This window comes from Protopterus annectens, chromosome 9.part0 (assembly GCF_019279795.1).
Source record: "Protopterus annectens isolate FY-2018-M chromosome 9.part0, PAN1.0, whole genome shotgun sequence".
Classification (NCBI taxonomy): domain Eukaryota; kingdom Metazoa; phylum Chordata; order Ceratodontiformes; family Protopteridae; genus Protopterus; species Protopterus annectens.
Genome location: NC_056743.1, coordinates 1410785580 through 1410806250, shown reverse-complemented (window position 1 = coordinate 1410806250; position 20671 = coordinate 1410785580). Strand labels below are relative to the sequence as shown.

At 44.0% G+C, this 20671-nt stretch overlaps 1 protein-coding gene across 4 annotated transcripts in view; it reads left to right on the top strand.

Annotated features, from left to right (window-relative positions):
* Nucleotides 1-20671, top strand: part of KANSL3 (KAT8 regulatory NSL complex subunit 3) — a 2067031-nt gene that overhangs the window by 1168035 nt on the left and 878325 nt on the right. For all 4 annotated transcript variants that reach the window (XM_044084373.1, XM_044084371.1, XM_044084372.1 and 1 more), the window contains exon 14: nt 20135-20291. In XM_044084373.1, the coding sequence (XP_043940308.1) occupies nt 20135-20291 (157 nt within the window). The remainder of the gene's footprint in view (nt 1-20134; nt 20292-20671) is intronic.

Sequence of the window (20671 nt, the reverse complement as noted above, 5' to 3'; positions counted from 1 at the left end):
ACACTTGAATCACACCACACTCATCACATAGTTCCTCAAAACCTACACCACCAGATCACACACATAGCAACACAAAACACACACCTTCATTCGCAGAAGCTCTCAATCAAAATCTGCTAAAGCAGCAGAGACCCCCAAAGCAGAAACGCAAGCAACCTCCACCCCCCCAACACAACCCAAATGACACATAGCCCACAAACCCAGTGTGCCACTCAACCACAGCCCATAAGGCATAACAACGTACCCAACACTCTAGTCATAGGTGACTCTATAGTCAGGCACACTGAAGTTCCACTCACCAGGCTAAACAAGGAGAAAGTTACTGTCAGCTGCCTGTCAGGTGCTAGGATCCACCACATAACGCACGTACTCAGGTCACTCCACAAGTGCAACTATGACTGTCATTGTCCATGTTGGTTTGAATGATCTGAGACATACCTCTCTGGACTACATGAAAAGAGATGTGGAGGATCTCTCTGGTCTTGTAGCCCAGGCAGGTATGACACTAGCCCTGAGTACCATCCTGCCATCACCCAGAATTATACCACAGTACAAGGACAAAATGATCGACTTCAGCAATTGGCTTAGCTTCTGGTGTCATTCTAAAGGGATGCAGTATCTGTCTGCCTGGGATGACATGATCGACAGACCACGATGCTTTGCCAGAGATGGCCTGCACCTGTCGCCCTTGGGCTTCCAGATACTGGCTAAGGCTCTTGCCACCCCTATAGTGCCTTTTTTAGGCAACCTTCAAATGACAACTTCACCACCGTAACAGGTACAAGCAAGCAAAATCTGAGGGTAATGCTACTCAGTGATAGAAGTCTAAACCTCAAAATGCATTCACTCGAGGCACTCCTTAAAATGGAGAACATCGACATCTGTGCAGTGACAGAGACCTGGTTCAAGGCTTCAGAGAGCACCCCTTCATTACCAGGCTATAATTCATACCACACCTTTCGGCCACTTAACCTGGACCGAAACACTAAAGGCGGAGGCATGTCCATATTCATTAAGGATATCCACACCTCCAGGCTAGTTGCTCAGCATAATGCATCCGAGATTATCCAAGTGCAACTAACTCTGGGCAAGACCGCAATCCAAATTGTAACTTGCTACAGATTCCCCCACCATGCCCTAGGATTCCCACTCCTCATTTCTTGATACACTGGAAAATAGTAGGGTACAGCCCAACACCCTAATAATGGGCGATTTCAACTACTCCACCATTAACTGGGAAAACTACTCATGTACCAACTCTTTTGCTCAACGTTTTCTGGAATTCATAAATTCCAGCGCCTTGGATCAACTTATCCACACCCCCACCAAGGTCAGCAATGTCCTAGACCTGGTCATTACCAACATGGCTGACCGGTGTTCCACACCAGAGGTCAATTCCTCGTTGGTCAGATCCGACCACAAGCTAATCACCCTAGACATCCACATCCAGCCCTCGCCCCCCCATTAGGGAAACCACCGTAAACATTTTCTCCAAAGTCAACTTCACTCTTTTTAAGACAGAAGTGGCAAACTTCACGACACCCATGCAGACGGACAGTAGAGGTACGTCTGCTGAATCCTGCACAAATGCACTTTATAAGAACTTACACAAGTGCATGGATCATGCTATCCTCCAAAAAAAAGAAAGCCACTCTGATGGTCCCCTGCCATAAACAAACTCTACAACAGAAGAAATAAACTGTTGCAAAAAAAAGTAAAATCCCATGATTGGAAGAACTCCCTGGTCAGCCTCAATAAGAAGCTGAGATCCCCCATAAAATCCTCCAAAGCTAGATACGAAAACAAAATCGCCACTAATTCTAAAGACAGCCACAAAGCATTCTATAGCTATGTCAAGAATCTCAATGGCAACACTCAGATCTGCTCTGAGTTACAGCACAATGGCACTAAATATACAGAACCAGCTGATACTGCCAACATCCTGGCAGACAGGTTCAGTGCTAACTTTACCCCCCACCCACCCCGTAAAGGGCCCATCTCTATATTGGAAGAATGCAAAGTTCCTGTAATCACGGCTCCACAGGCAAAAACCACGCTCTGCAAAGCCAAGAGCACAGCATCCATTAGACCTGACAACATCCCAGGCTGCGTTCTACACAAACTACAGATTGAACTGGCACCCCATCTAAGCACCTTGTTCAGTCATAGCCTCACCTCAAACTTTGTGCCCACTGAATGGCGCACAGTGACAGTTATCCCACTGTACAAAGGGGGAGCCACCACGGACCCCGGGAACTACCGCCCCATTAGCCTAACGAGCATGGGTCTGCAAGGCCATGGAACATATCATCATGGAACTTTTAAACCAAGACATTGGTAATTTCCAAACTCTGGACCCCACCCAGTTCGCGTTTGTAAAAGACAGATCATGTCTCCTAAACCTGATAGACTTCTTTGAAGCAGTCACCAAAGCCGTAGACAAGGGTAAGGTGGTTCACACAACCTATCTAGATCTCGCCAAAGCTTTTGACACCATCCCCCACTCTGGAATTATAGATAAACTCACTAAACTAGGTATAAATCCTTATGTCACAAGATGAGTTGCCAACTGGCTCATTGACGGAACCTGCACTGTGAAAGTAGCAGACTCCATATCCGACTTCAGACTAGTGACAAGTGGAGCACCACAGGGTTCAGTCCTGGATCCTCTCTTGTTTGGTATCTACTTTTCTGAAGTACAGACTAACACAGAAGGTCTTTGGCTAATGAAGTTCGCAGATGACTGCAAACTAGGAGCCATAATCGAAACTCCTAACAGTGTGGACATGCTACAAAAGGGCCTCACTGAAACAGATGCCTGGTGTCAAAGCCATGGCTTCAAGCTCAGTGCTAACAAGTGCATTGTTATCCCCTTTGGTAAAAACTCTGTACCCATAAACTACCACATAGGTGGTAGTCTACTTAACACCAAAAGTGGGATGAGACCATGGGACACAGGTGGGCAGTAGTTTCTCCTTTGATAATCACATTGCCACAGTAGTCAGGAAATCCTTCTACATGGCACACCTCATCACAAAATGTTTCTCATCCAGGAAAAAAAGAGGTCATTGTTTCCCTCTACTTGTCACTCATTATACCCATTATAGAGTACAACTCCCCTTTTGGTATGTACCTCACAAGACATCTACAACAACTGGAAAGACCGCAGAAATACCTCAAAAAGAGGATTACCGACCTCAAACAAATGCCCTACGCAGACCGTCTCAAAAAACTCCAGCTTTACTCCGTTGCGTATCGCCTACTCAGAGGCGATCTCTGCCTAACATGCAAAGCTATGTCAAACTCAGAGCTGTTGGATATGCTCCACTTAAAGAAATCCCAATCCCTCTGAGCTACACACTCTAGGGACCTAAACCTTGTCACCACAATAAACAGGACATGCCGGAGGGATAGATTCCTGTCCCAGAGACTTCCCATACTCTGGAACAAATTTCCTATCTATATCAAACAAAGCTGCTCATTAGCACTCTTCAAGAAAAATCTTGAAGATTGGATGGGAAATAGGAAATTCACCCTGGGGCCACCTCTGTGACTCTGCTCGACAGGGGCACAGGAAAATAATTTTATTGGGTTGCGAAAGCCAGGGTACCTTTTTGGCTAGGCTTATATCAGCCCTAGGGCCAATAGTCTAGTACCTATCTATGAACATATGAAGCCTAGTTTATCAAGTTAAAAAAATGTTAAAAAAAAAAAAAATATATATATATATATATATATATATATATATATATATATATATATATATATATATACATATACATTGTGTGACTAATAGTGTCAAATGGGAGAAACTGTTATGAAAATATATATTGTCTCAATTATTCTTCACAAAATGCATATTAACTTCATTTCTTCATTAATGAGTCAAATAAAATGATTATAATGTGTGTTAAATGCACTGTATCTGTATGATTATGCAGATTACAGTGTCACAAGTTGTAGCTTTATATTTCAAGTTTCTTACAACTGCATTCTCTTTAATAGTAAATTATAGTATACTGACAATTAAAGTAAGTGCTGAAGGAGTTGAAGAGATGTTTACTATGTTCTAAGGAATCTGGTTTAAATGTTAATGAAGGAAGGGAAGATAGAAAAAAACAATGCTTCAGGAAATCTTTTGTACGCTGTGTCCTCCTCAGGCTGGAAAATGAGTCATTGCAAAAATGTCTGCATAAATAATGTATGTTGGTACTAAATGATACAAGGTCGAAGCACAAATTCCTAAACCCAAATGATCTATGTTTTAAAAAGGCCTAATTGTCAAATGTTCACATAAAGCTGTAAGCAAAAATCACAAGGGCATATAATATTTTTAAGTTTATTTGTCAAACAGAAGGTAAAGTAAAATTTCTGCGTGCATGTAACAGATAAAAAAGTATAAAAACATGTATTTCTCTCTGTTCAGGGAGACTGATTTGAAAATCTTGGTAGGCAGTCTCCCAGCACTGTTTATAAAATAAACCAGTACTTTGCATTTCCTAAGGCATTATTCTTGACTCAAGATTTAAAAGGTAAATCTCTTTATTTATTTGTGCACTTTAACACCCCCACTGTCTATGCAGACTAGTTCATTTTTCCATGTTTCAAATCTTTTATGTCCTAAAGCTGTTTTGGCTGACATCAGAATTTCTCCTTACACCTTCCCAAAGCCTGCAGCTAAATATTGAGTTTTTCTACTTCTCTGACATACTGTCCTCCCTTAATGAGGGTCATTTGCTTCTGGCGTTGGTAGGGATTCTTATTTTGTTATAACTAAGTTAAACTGAGTTGTGATGCTGTGTTATAAATTTTCAGATCTGGCATTGTGAAATCCCAGACTCATTAGAAGAATCATCTTATCCTATCTGACTCTAGAGTTCTTATCATCCCAAATAAACTTTTGTTTTTATCTCTTTCTGTAAAATCATCAAAAAGCCTTCCCTAGATCATATAAAAAGCTTTCCCCAGACAGATGTAACAAATAATGTGATAGTGTTCAATCTCGCCGTTTGTTCTTACACATGGGTTCGGAGCCGATCCTCGGCTCCGTGTCGGCCGCTTGCAAGCTCTGCATCGAGAAGAAGCTCGAGACAATCTAATACCCACAATCCCCCTCTGCCTTTACCTCAGATCTAGTTTGCCGCTGCTGCGTTCGCATCGCTGGGAGCTAGCTCGAGCATCTTAAGTTAAGATATAACTTATTTTGTTATATTTTTTGGATAATTTGTTCTCTTTGATAATAGAAAAGCATTAGTTGATATTCTGAGTGTATGTGTGTTTGAGTAGGTTAAATTCTCGGTACCGTTAATTTTATTAATCGGTTAGAGTTTTTCGGGGCCTACCAACCCTTCTTAAATTTGAACGGACTTGACATTTAAATCGGATTTGACTCTTTTTCACCGGATTTGACTATTATACTGGACTTGACTCTTACTTGTAAAATGTCTGATAAAGTAAAATCAGGTTTTAAGCGTTGTCAGTGTGGCCAAAAAATGTCAGTGACTGACAACCATAGTTCCTGCGTCTACTGCCTTGGCCCTCTCCACTTACAAGAGGACTGTTCAATCTGTCACTCTTTTAGTGGGAGGGTCATGACAGATAGGCGCAGGAAACTTATGGACAGAGGTTTATTAAAACCTTCTTTTCAGGAGGCTCTGGATGCTTCTGACCAGGCATCGAAATCCTCGAAGGAATCGAAGACGTCGGAGCCCAAGTCATTGGCTCCGAGCTCTTCGGGTAAAGTTAGATCACCGGTTCCACAGACTTCGGGGCCGAGTGTTCAACTGGTGTCGGTTCCTGAGCCTCGAGTCTTGGAACCGGTGATGGAGCTCCCTCCTTCGACTTTATTGAGGTCGGCTCCGTCTTCGGTTCCTTCGACCCGTTCTTCTTCCAAACTCTCCGATGTCGATGTGGATCGTGTGGTGCAGAAGTTATTGGAGCATTCGGCCCTGTCCAAACTTATTTCAGTTTCCACCCAGTTGGTGTCGAAACTTGAAGGCCTTCCAGTGTCTCCATCCATTCCTCCTCCGAGACCTGTCCAGTCTTTGGAGCTGGAAGAGGTTGATCTTCTGATTGTGGAGCCCTCGGGTCCAGAACCGTCCTTTTCTCGGTCTGTTCCTCTCACCTCGACTCCGTCGGACCCGATACCGGAGTCTCGGAGCCGACGATCTGTCCTTGGTTCCGGGGCCGAGAGTCGAACCGACGTTTCGGTTCCGACTCTTCCCTCGGGCCTCGGCGCAGATCGATTCGGCTCCGTCCTCGGGTCGATGCCTTGTGCCTGTTTCGGGATTCTTCCCATTTCTTCGAACCGGAGATTCTTCGATTCGGGACCCGGGGGCGTTCGACCTAATGAGGAAGGTGTTGTCTACCCAGACAACCACATCAGTGGAAGCAACCTCTCCTACCCATAAAGGGCCGTTATCCTCCTCTGCACCCACGGCCACATCCAAGCGTCGAGCACCAGTGTCTCAGCCACCCCTGGAGGGTGCCCCCTCTTCCTCGGAGGCTTCTTCGGATGCTCCCCACGAAGAAGTCCCTAGGAAAAGATTGTGTAAGAGGAGACACTTGGATTCTCCACAAGAATCCTTGACATCCGATACTGACTTAGATGAGTCAGAAGGGTCCCCTAAGTCACCTTCAGAAGATGTCTCTTTTTCGGACATATTGGAGATCCTGAAACAGAGAGGTGACTGGCAGTCCCTTCCCCCTTCTGAGGATGAGTCAGTTTTGCTGAAGGCATTCGGTGCTCGCCCTTCTTCCTCCTGGGTCACTCCGCCCTTCGACGAATTAATGGAGCTAATTGCTCGAAGGGCGTGGGAGGCTCCTGACACAGTGGAACCAGTCCCTAGAAAACCCAATAAATACATCACTGCACCTCAGGACAAGACCTACTTAACAAAGGGAGTTCCAGTGGACGCTATGGTGGTGGCAGCGGCAACGAAAAAGGAGATGTCGGAATCTTCCTCATCTGTCCATCCCCCTAATAAAGATTCTAGGGCTATGGACAGGTACGGGAAGCGCATTTTTAGTTCAGCTGCTTTTTCCATGCGATCCCTGAACTTTTTGACCCATTTTACACGTTTACAGAGGGATCTAGTCAAAGAGTTGGGAGATACCCTCCAGGGTACCACAGATGCTGCTGTCTCAGAGAAAGTGACAGCGCAACTTAATACCCTTACATCCATGGTGAACTCGTCCATGAGGCTGATTTCCTACGCAGCCGAAGGTTCGAGTAGGGCAGCAGCTTCAGCGATTGCTCTTCGCAGACAATCCTGGATGCGCTTATGTTCATTTGCGGAAGCCTTCAAGTCTTCCTTTACTAACGCCCCATTTGACGGTGCCACTCTCTTTGGCCCCAAAGTAAAGGAGACCCTTACCTGGTGTGAACAGGAGGGAAAGACTCTGTCTGCTGTCGGAGTCCGTTTTTCCACCCCAACCAGACCATACCCCAAAGGGCAACGTGGTGGAAAAATGTGGTTTCGAAAACCCCAAGGATCTTTCCCAGGCACACAGGGTGATGCCCCTTCTAGAGGCAGAGGAGGGGGCAGAGGTGGAAGACGCCGCCCTGGCGGCAGAGGGGGTCCGCAGCATCAAGGTGACAGGGATACACTCCCTGGTAAACCTTTCCAGCACTCCTGAGAGGAGGCCCGACTGTCCTGCTCTGGAGGCAGTCGGGGGTCGCTTAGCTTTATACCCTCAGGCCTGGCAAAATATAACTACAGACAAGTGGGTAAAAAGCGTGGTTACCAGAGGTTACAGCATACCCTTTCTATCCTATCCCATTCCAAAGAAAAGACTCCCAGATGTACCGCCCCATCTGCGAGAGCCAGCAGCTATAGAAATTTCAAAGCTGCTAGAAAAAAGAGTCATCCAACCAGTCCCAGTGGACCAGCAAGGATTCGGGACTTACTCAAGGTTCTTTTTAGTTCCAAAGAAAACAGGGGACTGGAGGCCCATCCTGGACCTAAGCAACCTCAATACCTTTGTCAAGAAAGAAAAGTTCCGAATGGTCACGCTTCAATCGATCCTTCCATTCTTACAGAAGGATGTGCTCAATAGATCTGGAGGATGCATACTACCACATCAAAATGGCCAGGGCATCCAGAGATCATTTGCGCTTCCGGCTGGGGGCCAGTCACTTTCAATTTCGAGCCCTGCCCTTTGGTCTGACCTCAGCCCCCAGGGTCTTCACCAAATGCATGGCAGTGGTAGCGTTTCACTTGAGACGCCAAGGATTCCAGGTGTTTCCATATCTGGACGACTGGCTCCTTTCTGCCACCACCCAGCGTCAACTATTACAGGCCAGAGACTATACTCTTCAACTGTGTGTTCACCTAGGAATTTCCGTAAACTTCGGAAAATCCTTACTTCAGCCATCACAGAGTATCTTGTTCATAGGAGCGGAATTAAACACACGTCAGTTAAGTCTAAGACTTCCTCCAGAAAGGATACTATCACTTCAGACTCACATACGTCTTCTTCTCTTGTCCAGGAAATCTCCAGCAAAACTGGTACTGAAGGTTTTGGGACTCATGTCAGCTTCTCTTATTGCAATACCCTTGGGAAGGCTGCACATGAGAGTCCTACAATGGCTACTGTTTGCACAATGGTCGTTCCAACAACTACCTCTAACACACGAGATTCTTATAACGAACACATGCAAAACACACCTAAACTGGTGGCTTCAAGCGTGCAACCTTTCCAAGGGAGACCATTTGTGCTACCGCCTACAGTTACGGTGACCACGGACGCTTCCCTGATAGGGTGGGGGAGCATCTTTCAGGGACAGACAGTCCAAGGCGAATGGACCAATTTGGAGTACAATCTGCACATCAATGTTCTAGAGTTGAGGGCAGTGTTTCTAGCGTTGCAACACTTTGCTCCCCTTCTTCCTCTAGGAACTATTGCAGTTCAGACAGACAACATGTCGGTAGTCTGGTACATAAACAAGCAAGGGGGAACCAAGTCCTATCAGCTATGCAGAGAGGCCATGAGAATCTGGCAATGGGCGGAGTCCACGGGTCGCTTTCTAATAGCAACGCACATCCCGGGGTCATCCAACGTCATAGCCGACAGGCTGAGCAGAGCAATTCTGTTACCGCACGAGTGGTCCCTGAAACAGTCAGTGGCGAAAAAGATATTTCGCACGTGGGGCCAGCCTTCCTGCGATCCCAGGGACGCACTGATTCACGATTGGCCCCCGGGACTCCTGTACGCATTTCCTCCATTTCCCCTGATATCAAAGTTTCTCCAGAAACCCAGAAACCTACACAGGACAATAATCCTCATTGCCCCATTCTGGCCTCGTCAAATTTGGTTTCCCTTCCTGAAGACACATTGCATTCGGGGACCCTGGATCCTGGACCCAGAGCCAGATCTATTGACTCACTCGTCAGGGGCTCCCCATCCCGCGCTCTTGTCCCTCCATCTAGCAGCTTGGCTGCTCCAATTCCCAACTTAGCCAGGTCTGATCTTCTTTGCGGCAGTTCAGAATATATTGGTGGCTTCTCATAAAGCTTCCACTACTAAAACATATTCTAGTAAATGGAAGCGATTTGTATTCTGGGCGAATACACAACAAGTGGATCCTTTTATTGCTCCTTTGAATAAAATATTAGAGTTTTTAACGGACTTGTTCCATCAGGGTGCTTCTCCTGCCACACTAAGAGTTCAATTGGCTGCCATCTCTAATTTCCATGTGGAAGAATGTGGGGCTCCTGTTATGGCCCACAGACTTTGTAAAGCCTTTTTAAAAGGAGTGTTTCATATTAGACCACCAATTAGATCTCCTACGTCACCTTGGAGTCTAAACTTGTTGTGATCTAAATTAATGTTGCCCCCCCTTTGAACCAGCCTCCTCTTGCCCATTAAAATTTTTGTCTTGGAAGACTCTCTTTTTGGTAGCCATTACATCCGCTAGGCGAGTATCTGAACTTCAAGCTCTCTCCATCAAGCACCCTTATTTGATCTTTCACTCTGACAGAGTTTCTCTTCGAACTAATTCATCCTTCCTCCCTAAAGTTTGTTCTATTAGCAATATTAATCAGTCCATTGAATTACCCACCTTCTTCAAGAATCACTCCAACAAAATGGAGTATATGTTGCACAAATTAGATGTTCACAGACAACTAAGGTTTTACTTGGATAGAACAAAAGATCACAGAAAAACTGATCAACTTTTTGTGGCCTTTGCTGATAACAGGAAAGGATTGGCGGTTACCAAAAGAACTCTTTCTAAGTGGTTAACGGATTGTATAATTTATGCCTATGATTCTTCAAATCAAACTCTTTTACACAAACCCAAAGGACATTCCACAAGGTCAGTATCTACATCTCTGGCTCATGCAGCCCGCCTACCACTAGACGCTATTTGTGCGGCTGCTACTTGGTCTAAGCCACATACATTCATTTCTCATTATAAGGTAGACAAGGTTTCTAGGGACAGGGCAACCTTTGGTTCCACTGTGCTCAAGAACGTCCTTCCGTGAGTTCCTCAGGAACAAGGAGCTAGGGACGCTACCCATGTGTAAGAACAAACGGCGAGATTGAACACTATCACATATAGAAGTTATGTCCTTACCATAACGTTCCATGTGGAGTGTTCATCTCGCCTTTGTTCTTACATTCCCACCCTCCCACCCTTAAGAAGAACGTTCTTTTTTTTTTGGTGCCTGGCCTGGGGCATTCTGCTTCTGCTTTGCAGATGTTGTGTACATAGTTGACATGTATATATATGTGTATGTCTCTGTATATATGTTTATATATGGACTCTTAGTTCTGTGCATATGTGATGTAAGCATGAGTGTGCTCTCTCTCTAGAGACTGGTTTGCTTGCAAACTAGATCTGAGGTAAAGGCAGAGGGGGATTGTGGGTATTAGATTGTCTCGAGCTTCTTCTCGATGCAGAGCTTGCAAGCGGCCGACACAGAGCCGAGGATCGGCTCCGAACCCATGTGTAAGAACAAAGGCGAGATGAACACTCCACATGGAACGTTATGGTAAGGACATAACTTCTATTTACCAGCGCTTGTGTTTTATTATCTAAGTATAGGGTGAGTAATTTTCATTATTTATTTATTTTTATTTGTTGACTGTAGAAGCCCATCTGATTGTAGAACACCCCCCACCCCTTTTCAGTGGAGGCCTGGAGAGAAAAGCTCCATTTGTGTAATATAATACCAGATGCAACATAAACTAACACTAGTAAATTAAACATGTAGTCATTTTTGACAGTGCATTATTAGAAAATTATAAACAGCGTATTGAAGTGGTTCACATTACTTTAAAGCATACTGAATAACAGAATACATTCACAGTGCTACAGTCAACACTGGTACAATATATTAACAGAGGTATAATCGCGATGTGTTAAAATGGCATATATTGTTTAGAGGTATTAAAAGAAACTTAGCCTAAATACATTTTATTTGCAATTGAATGTTCACTGTTTATTACTAAGGCCTAATTCTTTTTTGGGGGGGGGGCAAGAGAGGGATGAGAAAGTGGTGCAAAGAGAGAGGGTTGTTTTTGTTAGAGTTAGCATGGTGAGGAGCAAATGCATATATAGCTAGGAGTCTTTGAGGTGATCTTTTAGTTGATCTTCGAAAACAGACAGGTTGTTATTGAGTTTTAATTGTTGAGGCTGTGAGTTCTGTGATTTGGGGATGTGAATAGTAAGGCTTTGTTTGTTGAGTGTAGGCATCTGGGGTTAGGAAGGTTTCGAGAATACTTTGTAGGCTGTGACACCTGTTAGGTTTATGTACAAGACTGTGGGTAATAACTAGCTATAAGTAAGTGAGGTGATGAGGCAATTCTAACCAGTTAATGTTTCTGAGGATAGTGCAGTGATGGGTTCTGTAAATGAGGTTACTGGTAAATTTGCTGTACATTGTTGAAGCTTGGAGATTTGTTTGGCATGGAGAGTTACAAGAATAGGAGCAGTATAAGGTATGGTTGGTAGTAGATAGGTAAATGCTATAGTTTTACTACTAAGTTCAATGAGGTTCTGTTTTACTTGATACGTTACAAGTTTTCAGTGACTTTTTGATTGCATCACATGTATGCAGATCAAATGTTAGCTTTTGTCTATAGAGTGGTGTGTGTATTCACCAAAGGATACACGCGTGGAGTCTTTGTGGGAGGTACTCCAGCAGTGACTGGAGGAAAGGAAGATATTGCCACTTTATAGTTTAATGTTTGTTGGTTAAACAGCTTTTGAACCATTGGAGAGTGGAGTACGAGAGACATATACGCTATAGTTTTTGGAGCAGTCTGTCATGTGGAACCGTGTCATAAGCCTTTGATAGATCCAGGAGTAATGAAAAAACATTTTGCCATTGTCTGTATTAAGGTTGATGCTACTGACAAAGTCCTGGAGGGCAGTTGTGCAGTGATTTGTTTTAAATCCATGTTGGGTAGGAGAGACGATACTGTTAACTGTGTGTTATTGGAGCAGTTGAGTGTAAATGCATTTTATTAATGTTTTTGAGAGAGGAGGAAGGGTAGCAATTGCTCTGTAGTTTGCTAGTTCTACAGTGTGTCCTCCTTTATCTAAGGGCAGGATATACTTTTTTTCCAGATAGCTGGCACCTAGTTTCATCCTCATTGGGTTCTAGATCTAATTCCAGATTTAACCTTATACCTGTTGGACTAGCTTCACTAGCATATCTAATCCCTCAAATTGACCACTTTATTCTTCCACTTCCAATGATGGCCAGATATCTCAAGCTGTCTGCCAAAGTGGTTCATCTCCACAGTCTTCTACCAGGAAAATTTATGGCAGTAAATGGAAGAAATTTAATATCTGGGCCATCTCTAAAGGTCTTGGACCCCTTTTCTGTGCCCTTACTGCCATCTTTGGACTCTTGGCTGGTCTTTTTTAGTTGGGGGGGGGGGTGAGCTACTCTACCTTCAAGGTTCAATTAGCATTTTCAGTTTTCCTATTGATCAGCTTCATTCCCCCATAGCTTTCCCAAGACTTTCTAAAGCCTTTTTGAAAGGGACCTTTCTTCTCAGGACCCTCTTGAAAGATCTAGTACCCCTCTGGATTTGTGGTTCAGGGTTTAACCATTGCCTCCTTTGAGCCTACTGCTAATGATGACCTAAAGTATGTATCTTGCAAAACTTTTTTCTTGGTTGTAGTGACTGCTGCTAAATTAGTGTCATTACTTTAAGCTTTATCACGTAAGCCTCCTTATCTGATTATTCACAAGAACAGGGTTTCATTATGAACTAATCCAGCCTTTTAGTCTAAGGTGACCTCTTAGTCTAACTTAAACTAGTCTATTCACTTGGTAGTATTTTTCTTCAAGTTCAGTAATATGGGAGAGTGCAGTCTTCACTGTTTGGATCTGCACTGACAGTTAAGATTTTACTTGCACATAACAAAAGACATCAGGAAATCTGACCAACTTTTTATGTTCTTTTCCAGAGTTGCAGCAAGAAAGAGAGTATCTAAGGTCACCTTGACCAGTTGGTTTACTGACTGTATCTGTCTTGTTTGCTAGACTATTGGATTGTCCTTACCATCTAAACCAGAGGCTCATTCCACTAGTGCAGTTGCTACCTCGACAGCCTTCTTTATTCAGACATCTTTGCATGAAATCTGTTCAGCAGCTACTTGGTCTAATACTTATATATTTGTGATGCACTACAGGCTTGACATTCAGTCTAGGTCAAAGACAATGCCTGGCTCCAACTTTCTTCAGAATGTTCTCTCTTAGTGCCTTCTAGATCAGCCTGTTTGGAGACTCTGTCCCACAGGTTGAGGCTTATGGAAGAGAGAATGTCGGATATGAAAGTTATGCATTCACCATACTGCTAGGTTAGTGTTGTCTTTTTCCATCTGTCTTACCCTCCCCTCTCTGTTCCCAGTTCAAATTTTCATCTTTTCTTCTGGCTTCTAGGGGACCTTGTGGGCCTTCCTGCAGTCTTCTTTTGTTAGACCCCATAGGTCTTGGCCTATTGTTTCTCAGTTAGTAGTTTTCTTCAGAATCTCATTTAGTAGTTTTCTTCAGAAGGATCCAGAAGTAAGGGCAAACTCGAACTGAGAAGATTAAGTAGTGCAGGGTATTATGGGAGAGGAGCTCAAACTTTGGAGCCAAAGTCGTAAGTGCCAGCTTCGGAACTGATAACCCACAGGTTGAAACAGATGGAAGAAGACAGCATGGATCTAGTGTTCTCGTAGGTACATAGCTTTTGTATTTTTTACACGAGGACTTGCACCTGTGGCTCAGGTTTAACCTGAACTTGGAGCAAACTGCCTTAAAGGATATGTATTTCTGCATAATGGTGAGATTTTTCACACTAATGTACACCTATGGCCCAGGAGTGACCTGCATTTGGTGCAAAAATTTAGGAAGATGGGCCATTTGTTTTTGTCCTTTGTACCAGTTAATAAAGGGCTTGCAGTTGCCAAGCTCTTTCAGAGTAGATTGCCACTGCATTGTTTTTTGCTGTAAGGCATCCAACTTTCTGCTGGCAGATATGGTCAGAAAAATCACTTCTCTGAGGGAGTCGTTGCTTCCTCTGCTTACATCAGGAATGTGTTCATTGTAGACATATGTTCTTTGGCCTCTTTGTCCTGTTGCAGATCTTTATTAAATATTATATTCTGAACTAAAATGGTGGAAGTCAGGTCTTATTTGTGAATTGTGTACTCAAGGGCTTGCCTTCCTTCCTGATAGTTACAGCTTGAAATTTAATCCAACCAAAGACCCATTATGAAGGGCCTTTTTTTTGCCTTCTCCTGCCTCTAGTTCTTGCTGACCAACATCTTTTTTCATCAACCAGTTGGCCATTTTATTCTCCCATCACATGGCTTTTTGGTGATAAGGGCAAGAGAAAGGAAGCAGAGATGCCATCCAGGCAGGCTTGGGAATTATTTTGGTCTCTAACCTCTTAGGTTCATAGGTTCATACTAGGCTATCTGCCCTAGGGCATTTATAAGCCTAGCCAGAATGTGTTTGGCTTTTTCCACCCATTTTAAATTTATTTTGCTATGCCCTTTTTCGAGGTTAGTATACAGTGCCTCTGTCTAACAGTGACACAGAAGTGATACCCGGGGTAAACCTACGATCTCCCATCCACTCATCAAGATTCCTCTTGAAGAGAGTCAATGAGGGACTCTGCCTAACCTGGACTGGGATTTTATTCCAGAGTGAAGGGAGCCTCTGGGTTATGAATCTGTCCCTCCAGCATGTCCTATTTATTTCAGTGCTGAGGTTCAAGTCTCTCGAGCGTAGCTCGATGGGATTTGGATTTTCTGAGGTGCAGCATGTCCATTAATTCCGGGTTGGACATGGCTTTATACGTCAGGCACAGATCGCCTCTGAACAGGTGGTATGTCACTGAGTAGAGCTGGAGTTTCTTTAACCGGGCAGCATATGGCATCTGTTTGAGCCCTTTGATCCTCTTGGTGAGGTACTTTTGGGGTCTTTCCAGTTGCTGCAGGTGTATGGTAAGGTACATCCCAAAAGGGGCATTGTACTCAATTATGGGCCTGATGAGGGATGAGTAAAGAGGCACGATGACCTCCCCTGATCTAGATGTGAATCCCTTCATGATTAGGTGGGCTATATAAAATGTTTTTCTAACCACTTTGGCCGTGGTTGTCAAATGAGAGATTGCTATCAACTTGGGTCCCCAGGTCCCTAATTACTTCTTCTGTACTTAATGGATTACCACCTATGTGGTAATTTGTGGCACTTTGTTTTTGCCAAAGGGGATGACTATACACTTTTGGCATTTAGCTTGAGGCCATGGCTCTGGCACCAGTTGTCTGTTTCTATGAGGCCCTTTTGGAGGATGCTTGTGTCAGCTGGAGAGTCGATTATGGCGCCCAGTTTGCAGTCATCTGCGAACTTGGTCAGCCACAGTCCTTCCGTGTTGGCCTGTACCTCCAAGAAATATATACCGAACAAGAGAGGTCCCAGGACTGAGCCTTGTGGGACACCACTTGTAACTGGTTTGGAGTCTGACATGGCTCCAGCAATTCTAACCATGTGGGTTCTGTCCTTGAGCCAGTTTGCAATCCATCTAGTGACATAGGGATTTATATTTAAGCTGGTGAGCTTATCTATAATGCCCGAGTGGGGTATTGTATCGAAGGCTTTTGCGAGGTCCAGGTAGGCTGTGTGGACCACCTTCCCCTCGTCACTGGCCTTGGTGACTGTTTCAAAGAAATCAGCCAGGTTTAAGAGGCAGGATCTGCCCTTAACAAAGCCGAACTGGATAGGATCCAGTGTCTGTAGGTCCCCAATATCTTTATTTATGAGGTCCATGATGATGCTTTCCATAGCTTTGCAGACAAAGCTAGTCAGGCTTATTGGGCGATAGTTTCCAGGATCCATTGAGGCACCACCTTTATGGAGAGGGGCCACTGTTGCTGTACGCCACTCTTTGGGCACATATCCTGTAGTAAGGCTGAGATTGAACAGTAGTTTTATGTTTGGGTTTAGCTCTTCTTGGAGTTCATGTAGGACGCAGCCCGGGACACCGTCTGGTCCCATTGATGCTCTGTTTTTTTGCTTTGGAGAGGGCGGCTCTTACCTGAGCATCTGAGATGTCAGGGGGGCAGCATTCTGCTGGGATAGATATTTGCCCTTTTGGTGGGGGGGGGGAGTTTGCACTGAACCTGTCAGCTAGGATGTTGGCAATGTCTGTGTGGGTTCAGTGTATTTTTTGTCATTTTGGACTAATTCTGAGCATATCTGGGAATTACCACCCAGGTTCCTAACATAACTAAAGAAAGCCCTGTGATTATCCTTATGTGCAATTTTTCTCTCGAAGCTGGCCTTAGACAATTTTATGAGTGCCCGTAGTTTTTTGATAATACTGATCAGTGATGCCTTCCTTTTTTGGGATTTTGCTCTGTCATTTAGTAGCTTCCTCTTTCTATTGTATAGTTTGTTTATGGCTGGGGTCCACCAGACAGGACGTCTGCCTTTGGAGGATTGGGTCTTGGTTTTATTTGGGATCGCATGATCCATGCATTCCTTCAGGTGTTCATAGAATGCGTTTATAAAGGATTCTACGGTCTGGGCCGTATTTTCCACAGGCCCGGGGGCTTTGAAGGATTCCACCTCAGTTTTGAGGAGTGTGAAATTTGCTTTAGAGAAGTTTTTCACTGTGGTTTTCTGGGCAGGGGGTGGGGTCGGGATGTGAATATCCAGTGAGATTAGTTTATGGTCTGATCTTACCAGTGAGGGATAAACTTCTGGTCTGGAGCATAGAGTCCCCATGTTGGTGATGATCAGGTCCAGTACGTTTTCCCCTCTTGTGGGAGTGGTAACAAGTTGTTCCATAGCATTTGAGTTTATAAATTCTAGGAACCTTTGGGCTAGGGTGTTGGAGCTAGAGTAATGCTCCCAGTCTATGTTTGGGTAGTTGAAGTCGCCCGATATAATGGTGTTTGGAGAGACCTTCATATTTTCCAGTGTTCTCAGGAAGGCCGAGTGGGGTTCCTGGGTTTGGGAGGGTGGTCTGTAGCAGGCTATAAACTGGAAGGCAGTTTTACCCACTGTTAGTTGCACATGGATAGTCTCTGATGCTTCGTGCTTTGCCACCAACCTGGAGGTGTGGGTATCTTTGATGAATATCGATACTCCCCCTCCTTTTGTGGTTCGGTCCAAGTTTTGGGGCGGAAAAGCATGGTATGAGGTATAACCTGGTAGTGCTGGGGTGCTCTCGGGAGCCCTGAACCAGGTTTCTGTTACTGCACAGATATCGATGTTCTCCATGCTAAGGAGAGTTTGAGGCGTGCATCTTGAGGTTTAGACTTCTGGCGTTGAGTAGCATTACTCTTAGTTTCTTATCCCTTGTGATACCTATGGAGGTGGGTTTGTCTTTTGAGCCTTGCCTAAAAAGGCACTATGGGGGTAGCAAGAGCCTTTACCAATATCCGAAAGCCCAGGGTGACAGGTGCAAGCCGTCCCTAGCGAAGCATCGTGGCTTGTCGAGCATATCATCCCAAGCTGACAGGCATTGGATCCCCTTTGAATGACACCAGTACTTAAGCCAATTGTTGAAATTGATCATCTTGTCTTCATATTGTGGCATCATTCTTGGTGAGGGTAAGATGCTACTCAAGGTCAGGGTCATACTGGCCTGGGCTACATGCTCAGAGAGCTCCTTTATGTCTCTCTTCATGTAGTCCAGGGAGGTACGTCTCAGGTCATTCACACCAGCATGGACAATGACTGAGTCATATTTGTACTTGCCTTGGAGTGACCTGAGTGCTTGTGTTATGTGGCGGATCCTAGCGCCCGACAGGCTGCTCACCGTGACCCTCTCCTTGTTCAGCCTGGTGAGCGGGACGTCAGTGTGCCTGACGATAGAGTTACCTATTACAAGTGTATCAGGTGTATTGTTTAGTCTTAAGGGCTGTGACTGTTCGGCACACTGGCTTTGTGAGATATGTGTTGCACGTGTTTTGTTTGGGGGTAGCGGTTGCTTGGGTGTCTGCTTTGGAGGTCTCTGCTGCTTAGGCAGATCTTTATTTAGAGCCTCCGAGTATGTTTTCGTGTGATTATGTGTTTGGTTTGCTGTCGTGGTAGGTCTATGTGAGACTGGAATTGTAGTGAGTGTGGTTTCCTTCTCGTCCTGACTGGTTATGCCAGTACTGAGTTGAGAGAGCTTAGCCTCCAGTTTGGTCATATGGTTGCATCTCTCACATGTGTTGGAATTTGTTGGGAGGAGGAGAGGGTTGTCTGTGTACATGAGGCAGTTGTAACATTGCCTCAAGATTCCCAGATTCACCAGCTGGACCAGAGTTGAGATTGACAACTGACTTTTGGACATGCTAGAATAATATTGGGAATTCCTTAATAATTGAAAACAAGGGCCAGTGGGGAGTGAGGGTGTAGTGCTTTTAATTTTTAGTGCTGACTTATATAATTGCTTTAGTGCGCAAGTGCCAGGTAACTTAAGTGCAATGTATTACAGGTAACTTAAATGCAAAAACAACAAACAGTAACTTTCTTTCAAGTGAAACAAGGAAATAAGTACAGTAAGCAATGCAGATATCACTAGTGATCCACAGAAGCGCTGAGATGGTTGCTTGATGTGCTCACTGCAGAGATAGTCTGGACTACTGACCCATTGGTGTGTGTGTTTTTCCACACACATCCTGATTCCGTCTAGAGGGCTGTGCAGTGGCAGAGTGATCAGAACACACATCTCGGCATTGTATGCTATTTCACAAAGTGTCCGTTTTGTAGTAAACCAAGCCACCTCCATACCTCTGTCATAGGTAGGCTATTGTCAGCCTCTCACACTTCCTTCTCTAATGCAGTTATTCCAGCTCTCAGGTCATCCTGGTCATATTCAGGGCTTCATCCCTGTATACTACCAAGTCAGTCTAAGATGAGTTCTTCATGAAAGATATTAGCTATGTAGTATTGACGAATCAGTTTATTTACAAAACAGACTCTTCTTGATGGGTCAGGAATGGCCTCCTTCTCATGTGGAAGGATGCCTGTTCCTCCATATTCAGGTGCTGAGTTTCCTGCAACTTAGTTAAGTATGTACTTGTGTGATTAGGTTAATGATGCAAGTGTCAGGCGTTCATTATTTCTTGATATGGAAGTAAGTAGTCACCAGTGACTTGGAGGAAAATTGTCAGGTTTTGTGGATGAACACACTTATACAGCCACTAAGTAGCCATCCACCAACATGGGTGTCTTGCTGAAAAATTGGTGGATAGTCATTAATGGAGAAGATAAACTCAGCCAATGACCAGTCAAGGAGGATACTTTAGTAGATTATCTAATATGGCAAAAGCTCATCTGTTAATTTTTCTCCTGTTTTCTTGAGAGTGCACTAATCTTTGTCCCCACTTTATAACCAGCTGCTGCATAAAGAAAATAATATTGATTGCACTGCCTTTTTCACCTGTTTTTACATACTACTTTTCAAATTTGGAAAGCAGCCTGCTGATTGTGCCTCTTGTGAAATAAAAAGTCTGAAGAAAGTTGCAGCATTTCTATTTGCCTTTTTGTGTTTATAAGTTAGTGAGTTGTATATTTGTACCTGGGTTGGGCTACTGAAGTCTAATCTGAATATGCAAGCACTGAGATGTTAGGGACAATTGGATGGATCCATTCCTGAATAACATTTTACTTCTTTATTTATTCAGGATTTTTCTAGTGTCTCCAGTAGTCCTGCATCAAGCCCAAAGACAAAAACATCTACCCTTTCACCAGCACAGAAATCTAGCCTGATTACCGCCACTCAGCTCCTGAAAACCCATATGCAGAAAACAGGAACCATAATGACGCACAAGCAAGCCCAAGGTAAATTATTTCTGTACTGCAGCTTTTGCTTTAAGGTGGTAGCATGGCTTTTTGTGAGGCTTGACTGTATTATAAAATGTAGCTAATTTCTCTGCTGTGGTATTATTAGTATGTCACAAGCAGGTGGCCCATACTTCCAGGGGTCACATAATTATTTTATTTGGCATATGATTTTCTAATTTTTTTTCTTTGATTATGATGAGATTTAGTTACATAATCCTTTTTTATGTTTGCTTGCTTATCGGTGTTACACTTTTGAAAGCTTGGCAATGTTTAGTGCTATCTGATGTCGACGTTTCTTATTTGGAAAAGACTTACTATATTCTGAAAATGTATCATCATTAGACTGTCTCAGCACATGTGACCTCCCATCCGAGCTC